At 46.7% G+C, this 14,645-nt stretch overlaps 1 protein-coding gene across 1 annotated transcript; it reads left to right on the top strand.

The window, feature by feature from the left end:
• The first annotated feature begins 2,298 nt into the window (after nucleotides 1–2,298).
• APOE (apolipoprotein E) lies at nucleotides 2,299–8,012 on the top strand. The gene is made up of 4 exons (XM_007421510.4): nucleotides 2,299–2,415; nucleotides 2,770–2,828; nucleotides 4,579–4,729; nucleotides 6,888–8,012. The coding sequence occupies exons 2-4, from the start codon at nucleotides 2,786–2,788 to the stop codon at nucleotides 7,477–7,479; spliced, it is 786 nt and encodes a 261-aa protein (XP_007421572.1). The 5' UTR covers nucleotides 2,299–2,415; nucleotides 2,770–2,785; the 3' UTR covers nucleotides 7,480–8,012.
• Nucleotides 8,013–14,645: the final 6,633 nt, after the last annotated feature.

The following is a 14,645-nucleotide window of genomic DNA, read 5'->3' as shown; positions in this document are numbered from 1 at the left end:
AACCGAAGTGGTGTGTTTTGTTGGCAGCCTGCCCGAAGGAGCCTTCGAAAGCTCCCGCGACTCAGAGTCACAAGAACCAGATGGCCATTTGTCTAAGCTGCCCCATGTCAGATCCTGCTTGTGTTGACCTATTGTTTGACTGTAACTTTTGACCAACTAAACTCTCATGTGTCTTTCTGGGAAATTTGGCCCAATGTGTAGAATCACCTCTCCTGCCCTCCCTCCCCTCCCCTCTCTCAGATTAACAACTTAAAAACACACAGATACGCACACCATCACTTTGGGGTTCTATTCCAGTACTTTTCAAACTTGGCAACTTGAAGATGTGTGGACTTCAACTCCCAGAGTCCCCCAGCCAGCCATGCTGGCTGGGGAATTCTGGAAGTTGAAGTCGACACATCTTCAAGTTGCCAAGTTTGAAAAACACTGGTCTATACCTTCCATTGCCCCCAGCCAGTGTTGGAGAAAGCTGAATTTTCAGTGCGTCCAAAGAAACTCAAGAATTCTGAGCATGTTCCAAAATGTAGAAATAATGTCAGGAATGTTTACAGGGACTTATGTCTCACTACCACTTAAAATGCTGCAGATGGCAGAATATTCCACTGGGAATATGATTTTATTCACATTTCGGATGTTCCAAAGCCAACAGTCAGCCGCAGACGTGGGTCGTTGCTAAAGAGTTGCAAATTCATGGTAGGGAAGCAGAACCTTCCCATCGCTTTTAAGGTACAGGTAGGTCTCGATTAGCGCGGTCAGTGAATCCCACAAAAGAGGTGCATTATTTGAATTGGCATTATTCGAAGTGATCTTTCTGTGGAAGATGGGGGAATTGGTTCCGGCTTGACAGAAATTGGCCATGAAAATATTTAAACATGGTTTTTTATCTGTTTATTGATGAAATACTATATTAATAATAGAAGAGGATTAACCCATATCCAAAGCCTACTGTACCTGCTAATCTCCTGCATTTTGCTGTAGTTCTTCAACATGTTTTTCTTTTTCTTTTGGAGCTTTCCTTGAACGGAATCTCCCTTTCCTTCCCTTTGCACAAAACCCCAACGGGCACTGCGCACGCGCCAGCCTCGCGTGGACTAAATTTTGGCTGGCATGAAATGCAACCTGGTCTCAATTCATAATTGGCACTAAATCCAATATCGCACTATTCGAACTGGCACTAATCGTGACCTAGCTGTTCCTGACGGGGATCACGCTGGCTGCACAAAACCGTGGACCCGAGGCCCACCCACTCAAGGAATGGATGAAAGAGAAATAGAGGACCTGGTTCCTCAAGCGACCGCCTGTCTCCCATAGGATTTGCCCAGCCGATTCGATCCTACAGGGTGGCGCGCTCCGGGCTCCTTCGATGAAACAACGCTGTCTTTCAGGACCCCAACACCCACCTTCTCTGTAACAGCACCTGCCCTCCGGAATGAGGCTCCCCCCGAGATCTGGATGGCCCCCACGCTGCTGTTGTTCAGAAGAGCCACGAAGCCCTGCCTTTTGGGCCAGGCCTTTGGCGAGGGTGAGCGATGCCCCCTCGGATCGTGCAGGTCCCTCTCCTTTTTCTGCTCCAGGCCAGTTTCTCTCATTGTGCTAGCTTTTACAGTATTTCTTATTTTTGTTTTATTGCATTTTATTGGTCCGCTTTTACTGATGCGCCGGGTGGCACACCATTGAATAAATGCATAAAAGAAAACAGAATAGAATCAAAATCAGGCACCCCAACGGTCATTGGTAGGAGAAGAAGAAAAGACGCCCAGGGAGACATCTAGGAGGGGGCCCCCTATTAATTTTAATGCTGACGGGAAGCCCCTTTTGGACTTTTTGTGTGAAACAGGAAAAAAAATGAAACCACCATATATGGATTTGATGATTCATTAATACTAGTAGGCAATAGAAAAAATGGATCGTACATTGTAATCTTAGAGTAAGAGTTTAATGTACGTAGGTTTTACTTATAGTTGCTGCAAAAGAAGTCAGAAGTCATTCTTTTTCTGTGTTTCTGTTTCTTCCTTCTTTTTCTTTCTGCTCTCTGCTTGCTTTCTTTTTCTCTGTCCCTTCTCTTTCCTATTCTTGTTCTTGACGATTAGATTTGATCTCTTTTGACACAGAATACAGTTATTACAAAAGAACCGGAAAAAGAGAAAAGAAAACACCTCCTCAGCCAGGCGCAGAAACCAGTTCTGTGCTCCCTGATTTTTTGTTTCTGGAGATTTCAGGGTTAAGGCAGTGCATAAGTGGTGATGGAGATTAAACTTTGCCCCTGGCGCCACCCTGGCAAACTTCTTTGCTCCTCCAGCTGCTGACTCTGCCAGGCCCGCCTCTTCTCTCCACCCCTCCCAGCCGAGCCGGGTATTTAAAAGTCTGCCGAGAGGGTCTTGCAGGACAAACTTTCCGGAGTCTGCAGAAGGGGAGGTAAAGAGCAGGTTGGGTTCTCGCTTCAGATGTCTGCATCTTCTTTCAGGGATCGTCGGTGGTGGTCATCTGGGTTGGAAACAGGGAGGGGATGGTTGTTCTGGCGAGCAAAAGCAATGCAAGGAACCTGGACAGAGCAAGAACAAACTGCGATCTAAAAGTTTGGGTTGGTTATTTAGGTGGCAATAAGGAATTCAGCCGGACGGTAACTGCCTTTCTGGGTTGGAAATAGAGCTGAACCTGGGTCTGGGGGTCTGGGTCTCTTAGATAGGGTCCAGATTTCCAGGGGCAAAAGAGAAGTCTCATTTCCCCCCCCCAATTCACCCCCTAATCGAATCTATTTTTCCCCCCAAGGGACAGCTTGATCAGCATGAAGTTCTTTGCTCTGTTTTTCACAGCGGCGTTGCTGAGTGGTAAGTAATCCAACCGGGATGTACACTTCTATGAAACAGGAAAAAGGGAATAGGGGGGAGATAGAAAAATAAGCAAGGCGTTCTGCTTGTCGACCCTGTTCTGCATCTCTGGAGTGCCATTGGCCTGTAGACGACTCCTCTCCTTCACGGAGGTGGAGCTCCCATAGACAGTGGCAGTGTACCTCCGAGCAGGAGATGCTGGGAAACAGGTGATGCTGTAGCCAGTGAGGAACAGGAGGTAAAAAGGAGGGTCTCTGGGGAGACTGGGGTACTGGAAGGACAGGAGGGCTGAACTCTGTTGATCCAGGGTGACTGGAGTTCCCACAATATGCTAGACCAGGGTTTCTCAACCTCAGCAACTTTAAGATGGGTGGACTTCAACGCCCAGAATTCCCCAGCCAGCCATGCTGGCTAGGGAATTCTGGGAGTTGAAGTCCACCCATCTTAAAGTTACTGCGGTTGAGAAGCCCTGCACTAGACTAGGCAAAAAGGAGGTGAGTACTTTGTGGGAACCAGTCATTTTATGAGCGCATTGCGTGCAGAAGCCATGTCTTTCATCACATGCTCGGTTTTGAATCTTGCATGAACCTAGCCATGCCTAAACATGAAGAAGAAGTAGCGATTTCATCAGAGCGGAGTAAATTACACAGGGCTGGATTAATTTCCATTCCAAGCTGTCTGTTTCCTGTTTCCCATCTAGCCTCTGGGACTCCCTGCTGCTGGCAGGGAGCCCTCAAATATGGGGGAGTATTATGCGTAAGAGCAGAATCTAATGAACCAAAGCTTTTGGCTTTAGGGGACCCAAAGCTTTTCCGTGGCTTGCCCACATACTTGGTCGAACCATGTTAGCGCCATGGTGATCTGGGGTTGGTCACTATATTTCAGCTGATCCTACCTTGCCTGGCTGTTGTGAAGATAAAAGAGCAATGTGCCTAGGCAGGAGAGATTGGATTGAGGAGGAGGAGGAAGTATTTGGCCGCAACAGCTGGAGGATTGGGGCAGCTGCTCCAGTGCTTCTAGAGGGCACCGGGTTGGGGAAGGGGGTGGCATTTGTTGCAACGTTGAGGGTCACAGCTGGTATAGAAGCACGTACCCAAGAAATGGTGAGCTGGGAAGGAAATCCAGGTTATGGGTCAAAGCCTCTGATGCAAAGAAACAGGCAGGGACACTGGGGGCAGGGTGTCAAAAAATCCAGATGTTGGCTGCAACTGTGTGACCAAAGCCCGACTCCTTCTTCATTTATTTATTTTACAAATGTAAAATCCTCAGCTTTTAAAGTTCATGGCTCATGTGATGCATGTAGAAAAAAAAGAGGGGGCTTTGATCATGCTGTTGTGGCTGACTTTTTCACACACACACACACACACACACACACCCCTGCTCACCTCTGCAAAGCACACCCCTCCTGATGGGGGCAATTGCCCCCTTCCTTCCAAATGCCCCTTTAAATTTCCACCAGTCGCTACCGAAGGGGCCTGGTAGGCGTGCCAGCTTGCATGTAAATCTTGCAAAGACATCGGGAATTTATTTATTTGTCACATTTATATAGCCTCCCACCTCACTCAGAGCGAGCCTGGCTGAGCCTCTCATCTACTTTTTTTGCCCATCTCTCTCCTTCGGGGCCTGATCTGTGGACTCCCCTTTCGAGGGCTGGGGGTCCAAGTGTGGCTTCCGTTTGGCGGGACCCAGGCTTGGAAAGCCCCCTCGAGACATTTGGTCTTAGTTTTGCTCCTTTCTCCTTTGCGTGCAGCCTCCTGGGCAAATCCCTTCTTCCAAGATGAGCCAAAATCCAAATGGGAGGAAACGGTGGACGTTTTTTGGGACTACGTCACCAAGGCTGGGAACGTGGCGGATGATGTCACTGCTCAGATCAGGACATCACAGATCAGCAAGGAACTGGAGTGAGTGACTTTGCTTCAGCTTATCTTTCTTCTATCTATATCAGTGTTGTCCAAACTTGGCCACTTTAAGATGAGTGGACTTCAACTCCCAGAATTCCCCAGCCAGCCATCTTCTGGGAGTTGAAGTCCACTCATCTTAAAGTGGCCAAGTTTGGACCACACTGATCTATATCTATATCTATATCTATATCTATATCTATATCTATATCTATATCTATATCTATATCTATATCTATATCTATATCTATATACATATCTATCTATCTATCTATCTATCTATCTATCTATCTATCTGTCATCTATCTATTATATATCTCTATCTATCAGCTATCTATATCTATCTAATTATCATCTATCAATCATCTATTTATCTGTCATCTATGTACCAATCATCTATCATCTCTCTATAACTTTATTAAAAGTTTTTAAAAAGAAGATAAAAACTAATACAACCTATGTACAGTAAGAAAGAAAGAGAAATCACAGAGGAAGCTAAAAGTGCAAGAAAAGAAAAAAAAACTAAAAGAAAAATAGAAAAGAAAAAAAGATAAAGAGACGTAGCTTCCGATCTTTACAGCAGTTATACGTACAATTACAAATTTACTTCTTTCTCTAAAGTTATAACATGTCTCTTCTTTCTATAATCTATCTTTCTAATCATCAAAACCATAAATCACACGTTCATTTTTTTCCTGTTTTCCGCAAAAAGTCCATAAGGGGTTTCCAGTCAGTGATAAATGTAGAAGTTGTCTTTTCTCTAATCCAAGTTTGCTTTGGTTTATCCAGCGGGCCTGGGAGTGCCAAGGGCCGGTGCTCGGAGGTTCCCAACAATCTGGTTGCACATTGCTTTTCAGTCTCTTGGGTGATTGAATTGGATTTAATTTAGTTGACCACATTTGTAAGGCCACCCAATTCAAAACAACGATGGACAATGTTCAAAACAGATGAAAAACAGCAACAGTGGTCACAGAAATAAATGACTCAACAAGAGTACTGTTGAGGATCCCCATCATTGGTTAGCTCAAGGCCTGAGAATAAGAAACAGGTTTTAAGGGCTTTGTAACATATGGTTATAATGAAGTTGATACCAACTTTATTCAACTTTTAAAAATAAGGTCAGTAAAGTTGATAATGACTGTAATGCAATGGGGGTGGGGGAGGGGGTGGTATAGGCATAGCTCTAGATTTATACGAATGAACAGGTGAACTGAGCTTGGCTGCTCTGCTGATGTGGACCTGGCGATGCTTGGGTGGGAGACCACCAGGAGATTATAGGTCTAGACTGGGAAGTGGAAAAATCTTCCCTGAAGCAAACTACTTTCACGTTGCCAAGTCAATTAACAGGGAAAAACCCTGATTTGAAGGGATCTTCCCTTGATCATGCAATTTCAATATAATCAGCTGCCACCTATTAAACCAGTGTTTCTCAACCTTGGGAATTTTAAAATGTGTGGACTTCAACTCCCAAAATTCCCCAGCCAGCCATGGGAATTGAAGTCTGGCAGTTGAAGTCCACACATCTTAAAGTTCCCAAGGTTGAGAAACACTGTATTAAACAATGAGTGACTTCAAATGATGGGGGGGGGGGCGATCAGAAGGACCTCACAAAGGGAAGCGTTATTATATCTGGGTCCAATTTCTCTGCAAGCCAATGCCAACCTCTCTGCTCCCCTGCTGAGTCTGTTGGGTGTGTCAGCCTGCCAACCCCATAAGCCTCAGCATGACTAATCGTGAGGTTGGCTGTGGTGAGAATTGTAGTACCCAGTATCTACTCATTTAGGGAAATCAACACCATGCTATGAGGGAATAGGAGGAAGTTGCTTCACACAGCAGATTTTTTGTGTGTGAGGGCATCAAAATGCTTATGTAAGTCTATTGTTTTGTGATTTACCAGGGAGATCCATAACTCTTCATTTTCAACCTCAGAGTCAAAGCCTCTGCTCAGCTGGAGTTTAGTTGGGTATACAAACATACTTAGGTCAACATGTGTAGGCTTGTAAACATGATTTGGGCCATTTCATAGTTTGGTGGTAGTACCCAGACTGGTTCAGGATGAAGGAGATCCCATGGAAGCCCTTCACTTTTCTCTGTGGGTTCACCATCGCAGGCGATCTGAGGCTCCTGAGAAATTGACAGGTTGCTTCTCTTGTCTCTTCAGTGGCCTCATCACAGACACCGTAGCTGAGGTGGACCTCTACACAGAGAATCTGCGTTCCAAGTTTGGCCCCTACACCCAAGAACTGCAGGAGCGCCTTAAGACCGAAGTGTCCACCCTCACCGGAAAACTGAAAAATGACATGGAGGAGACCAAGAGCAAGGTGATCCAATATTGCCGAGATGCCCGTTTGATGTTTGACCATAACCTGGATACAGTGAAGTCCCAGTTCAACTTGTTCATGCGCAAGCTGAAGAAACGCCTCACCAAGGACGCTGAGGAACTGCGCCAGAAGCTGGGGGACTACACGGCGGAGCTGCGGGCCAACGCTGACGAAAAGGTCAATGCTTTCCATCAGAACCTAGAGCCCTACATCACCAACATCCATGAAAAGGGACAGGAGCGATTCCAGGCCCTGAAGCAAGCCTTAGGAGAGCAAGGAAGAATGGTCCATGAGCAGCTCAGCAGCCGTGCTCAGGAGTTCCACAGCCAGGTCCAGGAGAAACTCGAGGAGTTGAAAAACACCTTTGAACAGGCCATTGAGAACCTACGCCAGTGGTTCAACCCCACCACGGAAGAGGTCGCCTCCCAGTAACGGACCACGATGGAGCAGATCAAGCCGCTGCCGGCGTAAGCCATTGGCCTGCACTTCCAGCAAAGCTCCTGCTACATTTCCTTGAAAGCCGAGGAGACCTCAAAGCTTCAGTCCTCTTGGTTGGATGGGTCTTGACAGGCCAGGCATGTATTAACCCAACCTTCCCAACTGGCTGAGAACCCCCCCAGATGTGTCGCACGGCACCAACCAGAATTGGGGTGGCAAGCCAACTCATCTGGAGAGGACCAAGTGGGGGAAGACGGCACTAACCTCATGCTGCTTTGCACAAGCACCCCCCAGCACTAAAATGTCTACCCTTTCTGCTGGTTACCCCTTCCAAGTCCTGCGTTAGTAACTGTTGCACTTGTGAATTATTCCTAGGAAGGTCTTGGAAGGGTTCCTCATCCCCTTTCCCCTTCCCCCATAACAATCTGTACCCCAGACCCTTCCCTTCATCCTTTGACCACGATCCCTCAGCTTGACGGGTGTTTTCCGTTTTGATCTGTAACAATAAAATGTACTTTGGATGTGTACATCTCCTGGTCATGGACTGTTCTTTCCTGCCTGGGATGGAATCACACGATATACTCCTACATATAGACCAGTGTTTCTCCACCTTGGCAAGTTTGAGATGGGTGGACTTCAACTCCCAGAATTCCCCAGCCAGCCATGCTGGCTGGGGAATTCTGGGAGTTGAAGTCCACCCATCTCAAACTTGCCAAGGTGGAGAAACACCGTGCTAGACGAATTACAGTGATTTTACTCTTTAAAAGTTCAGCTTTCATTCAAAAAAGAGAGAATCTAGCAATGTGTTTTTACCCACACTTGTGTACCACACACACACCTGGCCCAGAGTGTAAAAAAAACCACACAGCTGCTAAAAACAGCTAATCTCTAATTTCTTTCAGCTGGCTATCTTCTTTTGATTTAGTTTTGAATGACGATCCACAGATAATAAAATACCAGCTATGGTGAGAACTTATCTTCAGTCTTGCACACACGACACGCCTAAAAAAAAGAGTAGGGCTTTGAGTGTGCAGGGGTGGCCTTCATCTTCACTTGTTCAACCCCTCCCTGTAGATATCCGTGTGAGTGGGTGCCCTGCTATCAGCCTCTGGCATGCCCTGTCATCACTTTAAAGCCTTGAATATTCTTGTTTTTTAAATAACTTTGTTAGATTTCAAGGTAAGATCAGTTAAAACCAACACAAACTAATATTGAAGACAAAGGACGAAAAAGGAAAGAAAGATTGAAGAAGAAAAGAAAGAGCAAAGTCAAAAGTGCAAAAAGAAAGAAGAAAAACAGATATAGTATAAGTATCCATTTACACTAGACTCTTACTTTACGTTTACAACATGACCTTCATTTTTTCTATTGTCCAGTATTATTTCTAATAATCAAATCCATAATTTCATTTTTTTTTCTGTTTCACACCAAAAGTCCAGCAAAGGCAGTGTCTTGAATATTCATATCGATTCAGGGCCCACTCAGTCCTGAGTTACATGCTGGCTAGGGAATTCTGGGAGTTGAAGTCCACAAATGCTGCCTGGGGAATTCTGGGCCTGAAGTCCACACAGGCTGGCTGGGGAATTCCAGGACTTGAAATTTAGACATCTTAAAGTTGCTGAGGTTGAGAAATACCGCTCTAACCAGAAGGGAGGAAAAAGTTAAGTCTCCAGCAACCTGTTTGCCACTTCAAATCAGTGCCTTTATCCACCTTCCCCCATGGTTGCGGCTTAGCAGGTGTGGGTCCTTGCTCAAGCCCAGGCAGAATTTTGCCTCCACTCCTTCTCTCCTTTCTCATAACCCATCTAGCTTGCCACCCACAATTCTCTTGTCACTTTCAGCATCCACCGAGCAGAGCCGCCTCGGGACACTCTCCATGCCCAGAAGACGTCTCAAAGTGTTTTATCCAACAATTGAACTAGGACACCGCCCAAAGGCAGCAGCCCCCATTTTGGTGGTCTTCAGATCTTATTGGACTACAGTCCCCTTCATTCCCAGCGAGCTGGGGCCCTGCTGATTGAGCCGCTGAGTGCCCAACACATCTGGAGCTGTGATGGAATGGTTTGGTGAAGGCCGCGCTCGGGGAGATAAGCATTTCCTTAGCCCCCAGAAAGAGCCTGGGAAGGTGAAGAGGATGAGACTGGCACCACCCTAAGGAATTTGCAGTGGTTGCTTGCTGGCTTGGGAAGTTTAGATTCGAGATTCTGTCTTGAAGGTGAAAGCTAATAAACGCAACAGAACTGTATCTGTCCTGTCTCATGGAGCTCTTTGGGCTGAACCTGACATCAGTCTTGCCAGACTCAGTCTAAACTTCCCAAGCCAGCAAGCAAACACTGCAAATTCCTTAGGGTGGTGCCAGTCTCATCCTCTTCACCTTCCCAGGCTCTTTCTGGGGGCTAAGGAAATGCTTATCTCCCCGAGCGCGGCCTTCACCAAACCATTCCATCCCAGGAGCGCAGCACGGCATGGAAGGGAGGCCAGAAGTTAGAAACGGCAGGCAGCTTTTCCATCTTCAGACTGATTCCACAAGGTAGCTGGGTTCACCGGAGCCGATTGACTGAACCGCAGTCAGACACAGGAAGCCATAAACTGGGGTTTGCAAACCACCATTGCTGGGTTCCTGCAAGACATCTGTGTCAAACAAAGAAATCACACGGGGGCTCAGCACATTTCCTGAACTAGACTGTAGCTGAGTTGACAGCCAAAAGGTGATTCCGTTCAGCTTTGCTTGTTGCACAGACGATCTGTATTTTAGCATATTGTGTGGCTCTAATCCTGGCTTATCTGGTGAAGAATGATTAAGCAAACTGTACTCAGGGGGTGGAAGGGAGCCAAAAGGAACTCAGGGCTGAATCCCATAAAAACAAAGATTGCTTAAAAAAAAAACACGGCCAAAGCAGCTGGGGCAACATCCGGTGTATTTACAAAACAACTCTGACTTTGTTTTGGCTCTGTCTGCAAATGCACAGGATTTCGTTGGGAGGGGGCTGAAAAACAAGGCCTTGGGGAGAATTCTTCCAAGGATGGAGACAAGATCAAACAAGAAGCAGGAGGATATTTCCCACACGGGGTGAATTCATGCATGCCATTTCATGCAAGGAAGAGGATCGCCTTTGAAATGCTAATATCTCCATTTTTGCTTTTGAACTAACACATACACCAAAACTTTACTACCATTCAAAACTGGCGCTTCTCTGAATGTTTGCAGTGCGCTTTGCCAGCTAAAAAGTGGACGTTGGGGGAAAGACAAAAAGGCATCTTTTGAACAAAATAATGTACGAAATCCATTGTATTACCAAAAAGCAGCTGGCATTACAAAAACCCACGTTAGACTAAATTGCTAGTCAAAATGTTTCCGTCTGGAGAAATGCATGTCCAACCACATAACTCTGCACATCAGCTTTAAACAAACAAGCAGAACACAAGAAATTTGCAAAAATAAGAAACTGAGAGCAACGTGAGTGGAACTGACCTGGGCAAGAACTTAACCTGCTCCTACCCTTCGTGAGTTGTGACAGCCAGGGGTGTCTTCAGGGTCAGGTCAAAAAAGGCAAGATGGTGGCTGCAATGGCAATGGAAGCTCTGCCTATTTTTTAAGTGCATTGCATCTTCACTGTTTGGACCATACCCTGCAGACACCTCCGTTCCCAGCTTGCTTGCTTATCTGCCATCCAGCTGGTATCAACTCTTAGTGATCACGCAGACAGATGTTCTCCAGGATGAGCTGTCTCCAACCTGGTCTTTCAGGTTTTCCAACAATGCACCCATCACTATTGCAACTGAGTCCCTCCACCTGGCTCCTGGCTGTCCTCTTCTTCTCTTTCCTTCCACCTTTTCCAGTGTTATGGAGTTCTCAAGGTCTTTGCTTGATGAGTCCAAAATATGATTAATTTGAGCCTGGATATTAATGCCTCGAGCGAGAACTCTGGATGAGTTTGTTCAATGACCTCTTTGCTTATTTTCTTATCTGTCCACAGCAGTGTTTCTCAACCTTGGCCACTTTAAGATGAGTGGACTTCAACTCCCAGAATTCCCTAGCCAGCCAGGCTGGCTGGGGAATTCTGGGAGTTGAAGTCCACTCATCTTAAAGTGGCCAGGGTTGAGAAACACTGGTCCACAATATTCTCAAGAAGCTCCCAGCTTACCAGCTCACACGGGGGACATCATGAGATGGGCTCAGCCATGTTTTCCCATGCAGCCTCTCATTTTCCTTGCTCATATTGCCAGGCCTTTCTTCGTTGGCACCGGCATGACTTTTTCCCCTGGCATGGAAAATGCCTCCTTGGCGAAATCCATCTCCTTCGAAGCCAAGGAGGAGGGCTGCTAAAGACCTGAGCGCCAGCACCCACAAGGGGGGGAGAACTCTCCCAAGGCCAAGCAAGACTCAAAGCTTGGCCTCCTGGTTGGGACTTGTTCCCCGAGCAAAGGTGTCCCTTTGAAATGGCTTTGACTTTATTTCTTGTAATGCCAGCTGAGTTGCAGCTGTTCCTAATGCTGCTACTTCTCCGGTTTTGATTTGGGAAGGGACGATGCAGCACTTTCTGAAGAAGCTTTTGTTTTGCTAGGTTTATCTCTGGCTGGTGATTCAGCTTGTCCTGCAGGGTGAGGGGGTGGGTGAGGGGGTGGGTGGGGTGGGGCGGGGGGTGACAAAAGGTTTTGCAACATAAGCAGACAGAAAAATGGAGCCAGACCGGGCTGGGTGGGGTGGATGGATCCTGTAGACAGAGAGAGAAAATATATTTGGGAGCCACGAGAAACAAATCTCATAACCTTTTAATGTGACATATTCAGCTCATTTGCCTACATGGTATCAGTGAATAATGCCGTCTCCGGTCTTGGACTTCCCCAAGTGCAAATCATTTCTTGGAGCAGAGAACCCCAAATAAAGCAGATGGAGGAAAATGCATGGTGGAGACAGTGAGACCTCTGGAGATCCTTGACTCACACAGAAGAGACCAGAGACGTGTGTGTGTTTATTTCACCAGGTGATCTTCCTGGTTAAACTTCTAAAGTTCCAGTAGAAGGGGATGACGAACAGCCGAAAGTCCCCACAGGTCAACCCTTTGAGGTAGGCCAGGTCAGAAACAGACCTGCCAGGATCCCACAAATGCTACTTTATGAACGAAGGGTAATATCAGAATTCTGAACACCCGTCAGTTTCTCTCTTCCCCTTTCTAGGCCACACAGCACCAAGGGAGGATTGTGTTAACTTCTGTTTCACCTCCCTCGAGGGCTCCTGCATTCCTTTCCCGAGGTCATCTCTCCCTTCCTGCGAAGTGCTTAACACTGCCAAGTACCAAAATGCCCCTTTTGATGCCAGCGTAGGAGAAAAGGAAGAAAGAGCAGATTCTGCTGCCTGTCAAAAAGTCTTCCACTCAGATACTTTTACGTGTGAATTGCCCCCTAACATTTCGTGCATATCCCTCCGCTGGGCCAGCTTTGGGCGTTTGTGTGTAGAACAGTCAAGATGGAGGCTGCACTCGCCGTCAAAGCCCCTCCTCATTTTGATGTGCATGGTTGACCCCCCACACACACAGACACCTTGTCTAGAGACACACACATGTGCGTGTACATCTATGTTTTCTTTAAAAAAGGTGTATCTAAAAATGGAATGTGGAAATAGAAAGCAAGTGTTTGAAGAGATACTGATATCGTCCGGTAACTCTTAGTTCTAAAAAACAGATGACTCCACCTGATATCCTCCACGCTGGCTTCACACATCATGGTTTGCTTCTCCGTGGCCCAGAGCAATGTGGGAGCTCAGCTCCAGTAGATTTTAAGCCTGTTCTGCAAACCCAGTCAATTGTGGCTTAGTCAACAAGCCACAGTTAAGAAAGCCATGCTTCAGGGCAATGTGTGAGCTCAGCCCAATGTCATTTGTGACTTGGGTTTAATGCTATGTGTGAAGTTGGCTGCTATGGCTCGTTCATCATACATAATAAAAAACCTGGCTTAGGACACTGTGGAATGCAGGTTAGTTTACCGGAGTGCTTTAGTGCTTTATAACTTGTGCTTAAGCCGAAGATCTTAACCCAATTTCTCCCACATTCTTTTTACTGTGGAAAATTTCTTTCTTTGTTTTCTTTCAAGAAGAGAAAGTCTCCACAGAGAAAGAGGAAGGAAGGAAGGAAGGAAGGAAGGAAGGAAGGAAGGAAGGAAGGAAGGAAGGAAGGAAGGAAGGAAGGAAGGAAGGAAGGAAGGAGGGGAGGGGAGGGAGGGAGGGAGGGAAGGGAAGGGAAGGGAAGGAAGGGAAGGGAAGGGAAGGGAAGGGAGGAAGGAAGAGAGAGAGAGAGAGAGAGAAAGAAAGAAAGAAAGAAAGAAAGAAAGAAAGAAAGAAAGAAAGAAAGAAAGAAAGAAAGAAAGAAAGAAAGAAGGGAGGGGGAGGGAGGGAGGGAGGGAGGGAAAGGGAAAGGGAAATTTTCCACAAGAAGTTGTGGGAGGGGAAAGCTGAGTTTCTCAGCGAAAACAAAAGATTTCTTAACTGAGGCTGTTTATCTGAAAATGCAAACCTTAAGATAAAACAAATCTTGAAAGATTCCTAAAGGGATAAGGTTACTATCGTTCAACATCTGTGAGTGGAAAGGGGAAATAAAGGAGGTTTAGATCTCTGCACAAACACTTTGCAATGAACGCAAATAAACTCCCGGCTCCTCCTTTCCCATCGACAGGGTTGCCAGGGCACAATCGGAGGAGAAAAGGCGCATTGTGGGATCGGACAGTTTGTTCCACGGAGCTCCATGCCCGGAAATTAAAAGGGCTCCCATTCTCTTTGCGGGAGTTGCGCAACGCCTGTGGAAATGGGGCACCGGCTCTTCCAACGCAGGGCCAACTTCTCGCATAAGCAGAGTTTCCCAGGATCAGCCCAACTCATTTACTTGTCGGTGGCAAAGCAGAGGATGGCTCCTCGTCCTAATTCTGCTCCCTGGAACTGGCACGACAAGATCCTCGGCTCCGAGCAAAGCCTCCGAGCTGTGAGCTCTCTTCTCCAACACCCCTGTCTCTGACCAGCCTTTACCGTCTGCCAGCTGAAGGAGCTGCCTCCCTCGGTCTGACGGTAGGGCCGGCCCTACAGACCAGAAGGGCTCGCTTTTGGTTCCTCTGAATGGCCAGGCTTACAGTCAACGCTATTGTTTTAGGGTGCTACGTATCTGTTGGATGAA

Source organism: Python bivittatus, unplaced genomic scaffold (assembly GCF_059951505.1).
Source record: "Python bivittatus isolate LINGU-HERP-01145 unplaced genomic scaffold, Pbiv_v1 ctg000310_np1212, whole genome shotgun sequence".
Lineage (NCBI taxonomy): Eukaryota > Metazoa > Chordata > Lepidosauria > Squamata > Pythonidae > Python > Python bivittatus.
The sequence above is the reverse complement of the archived record's forward strand: the minus strand, read 5'-3'. Positions and strand labels throughout refer to the sequence as shown.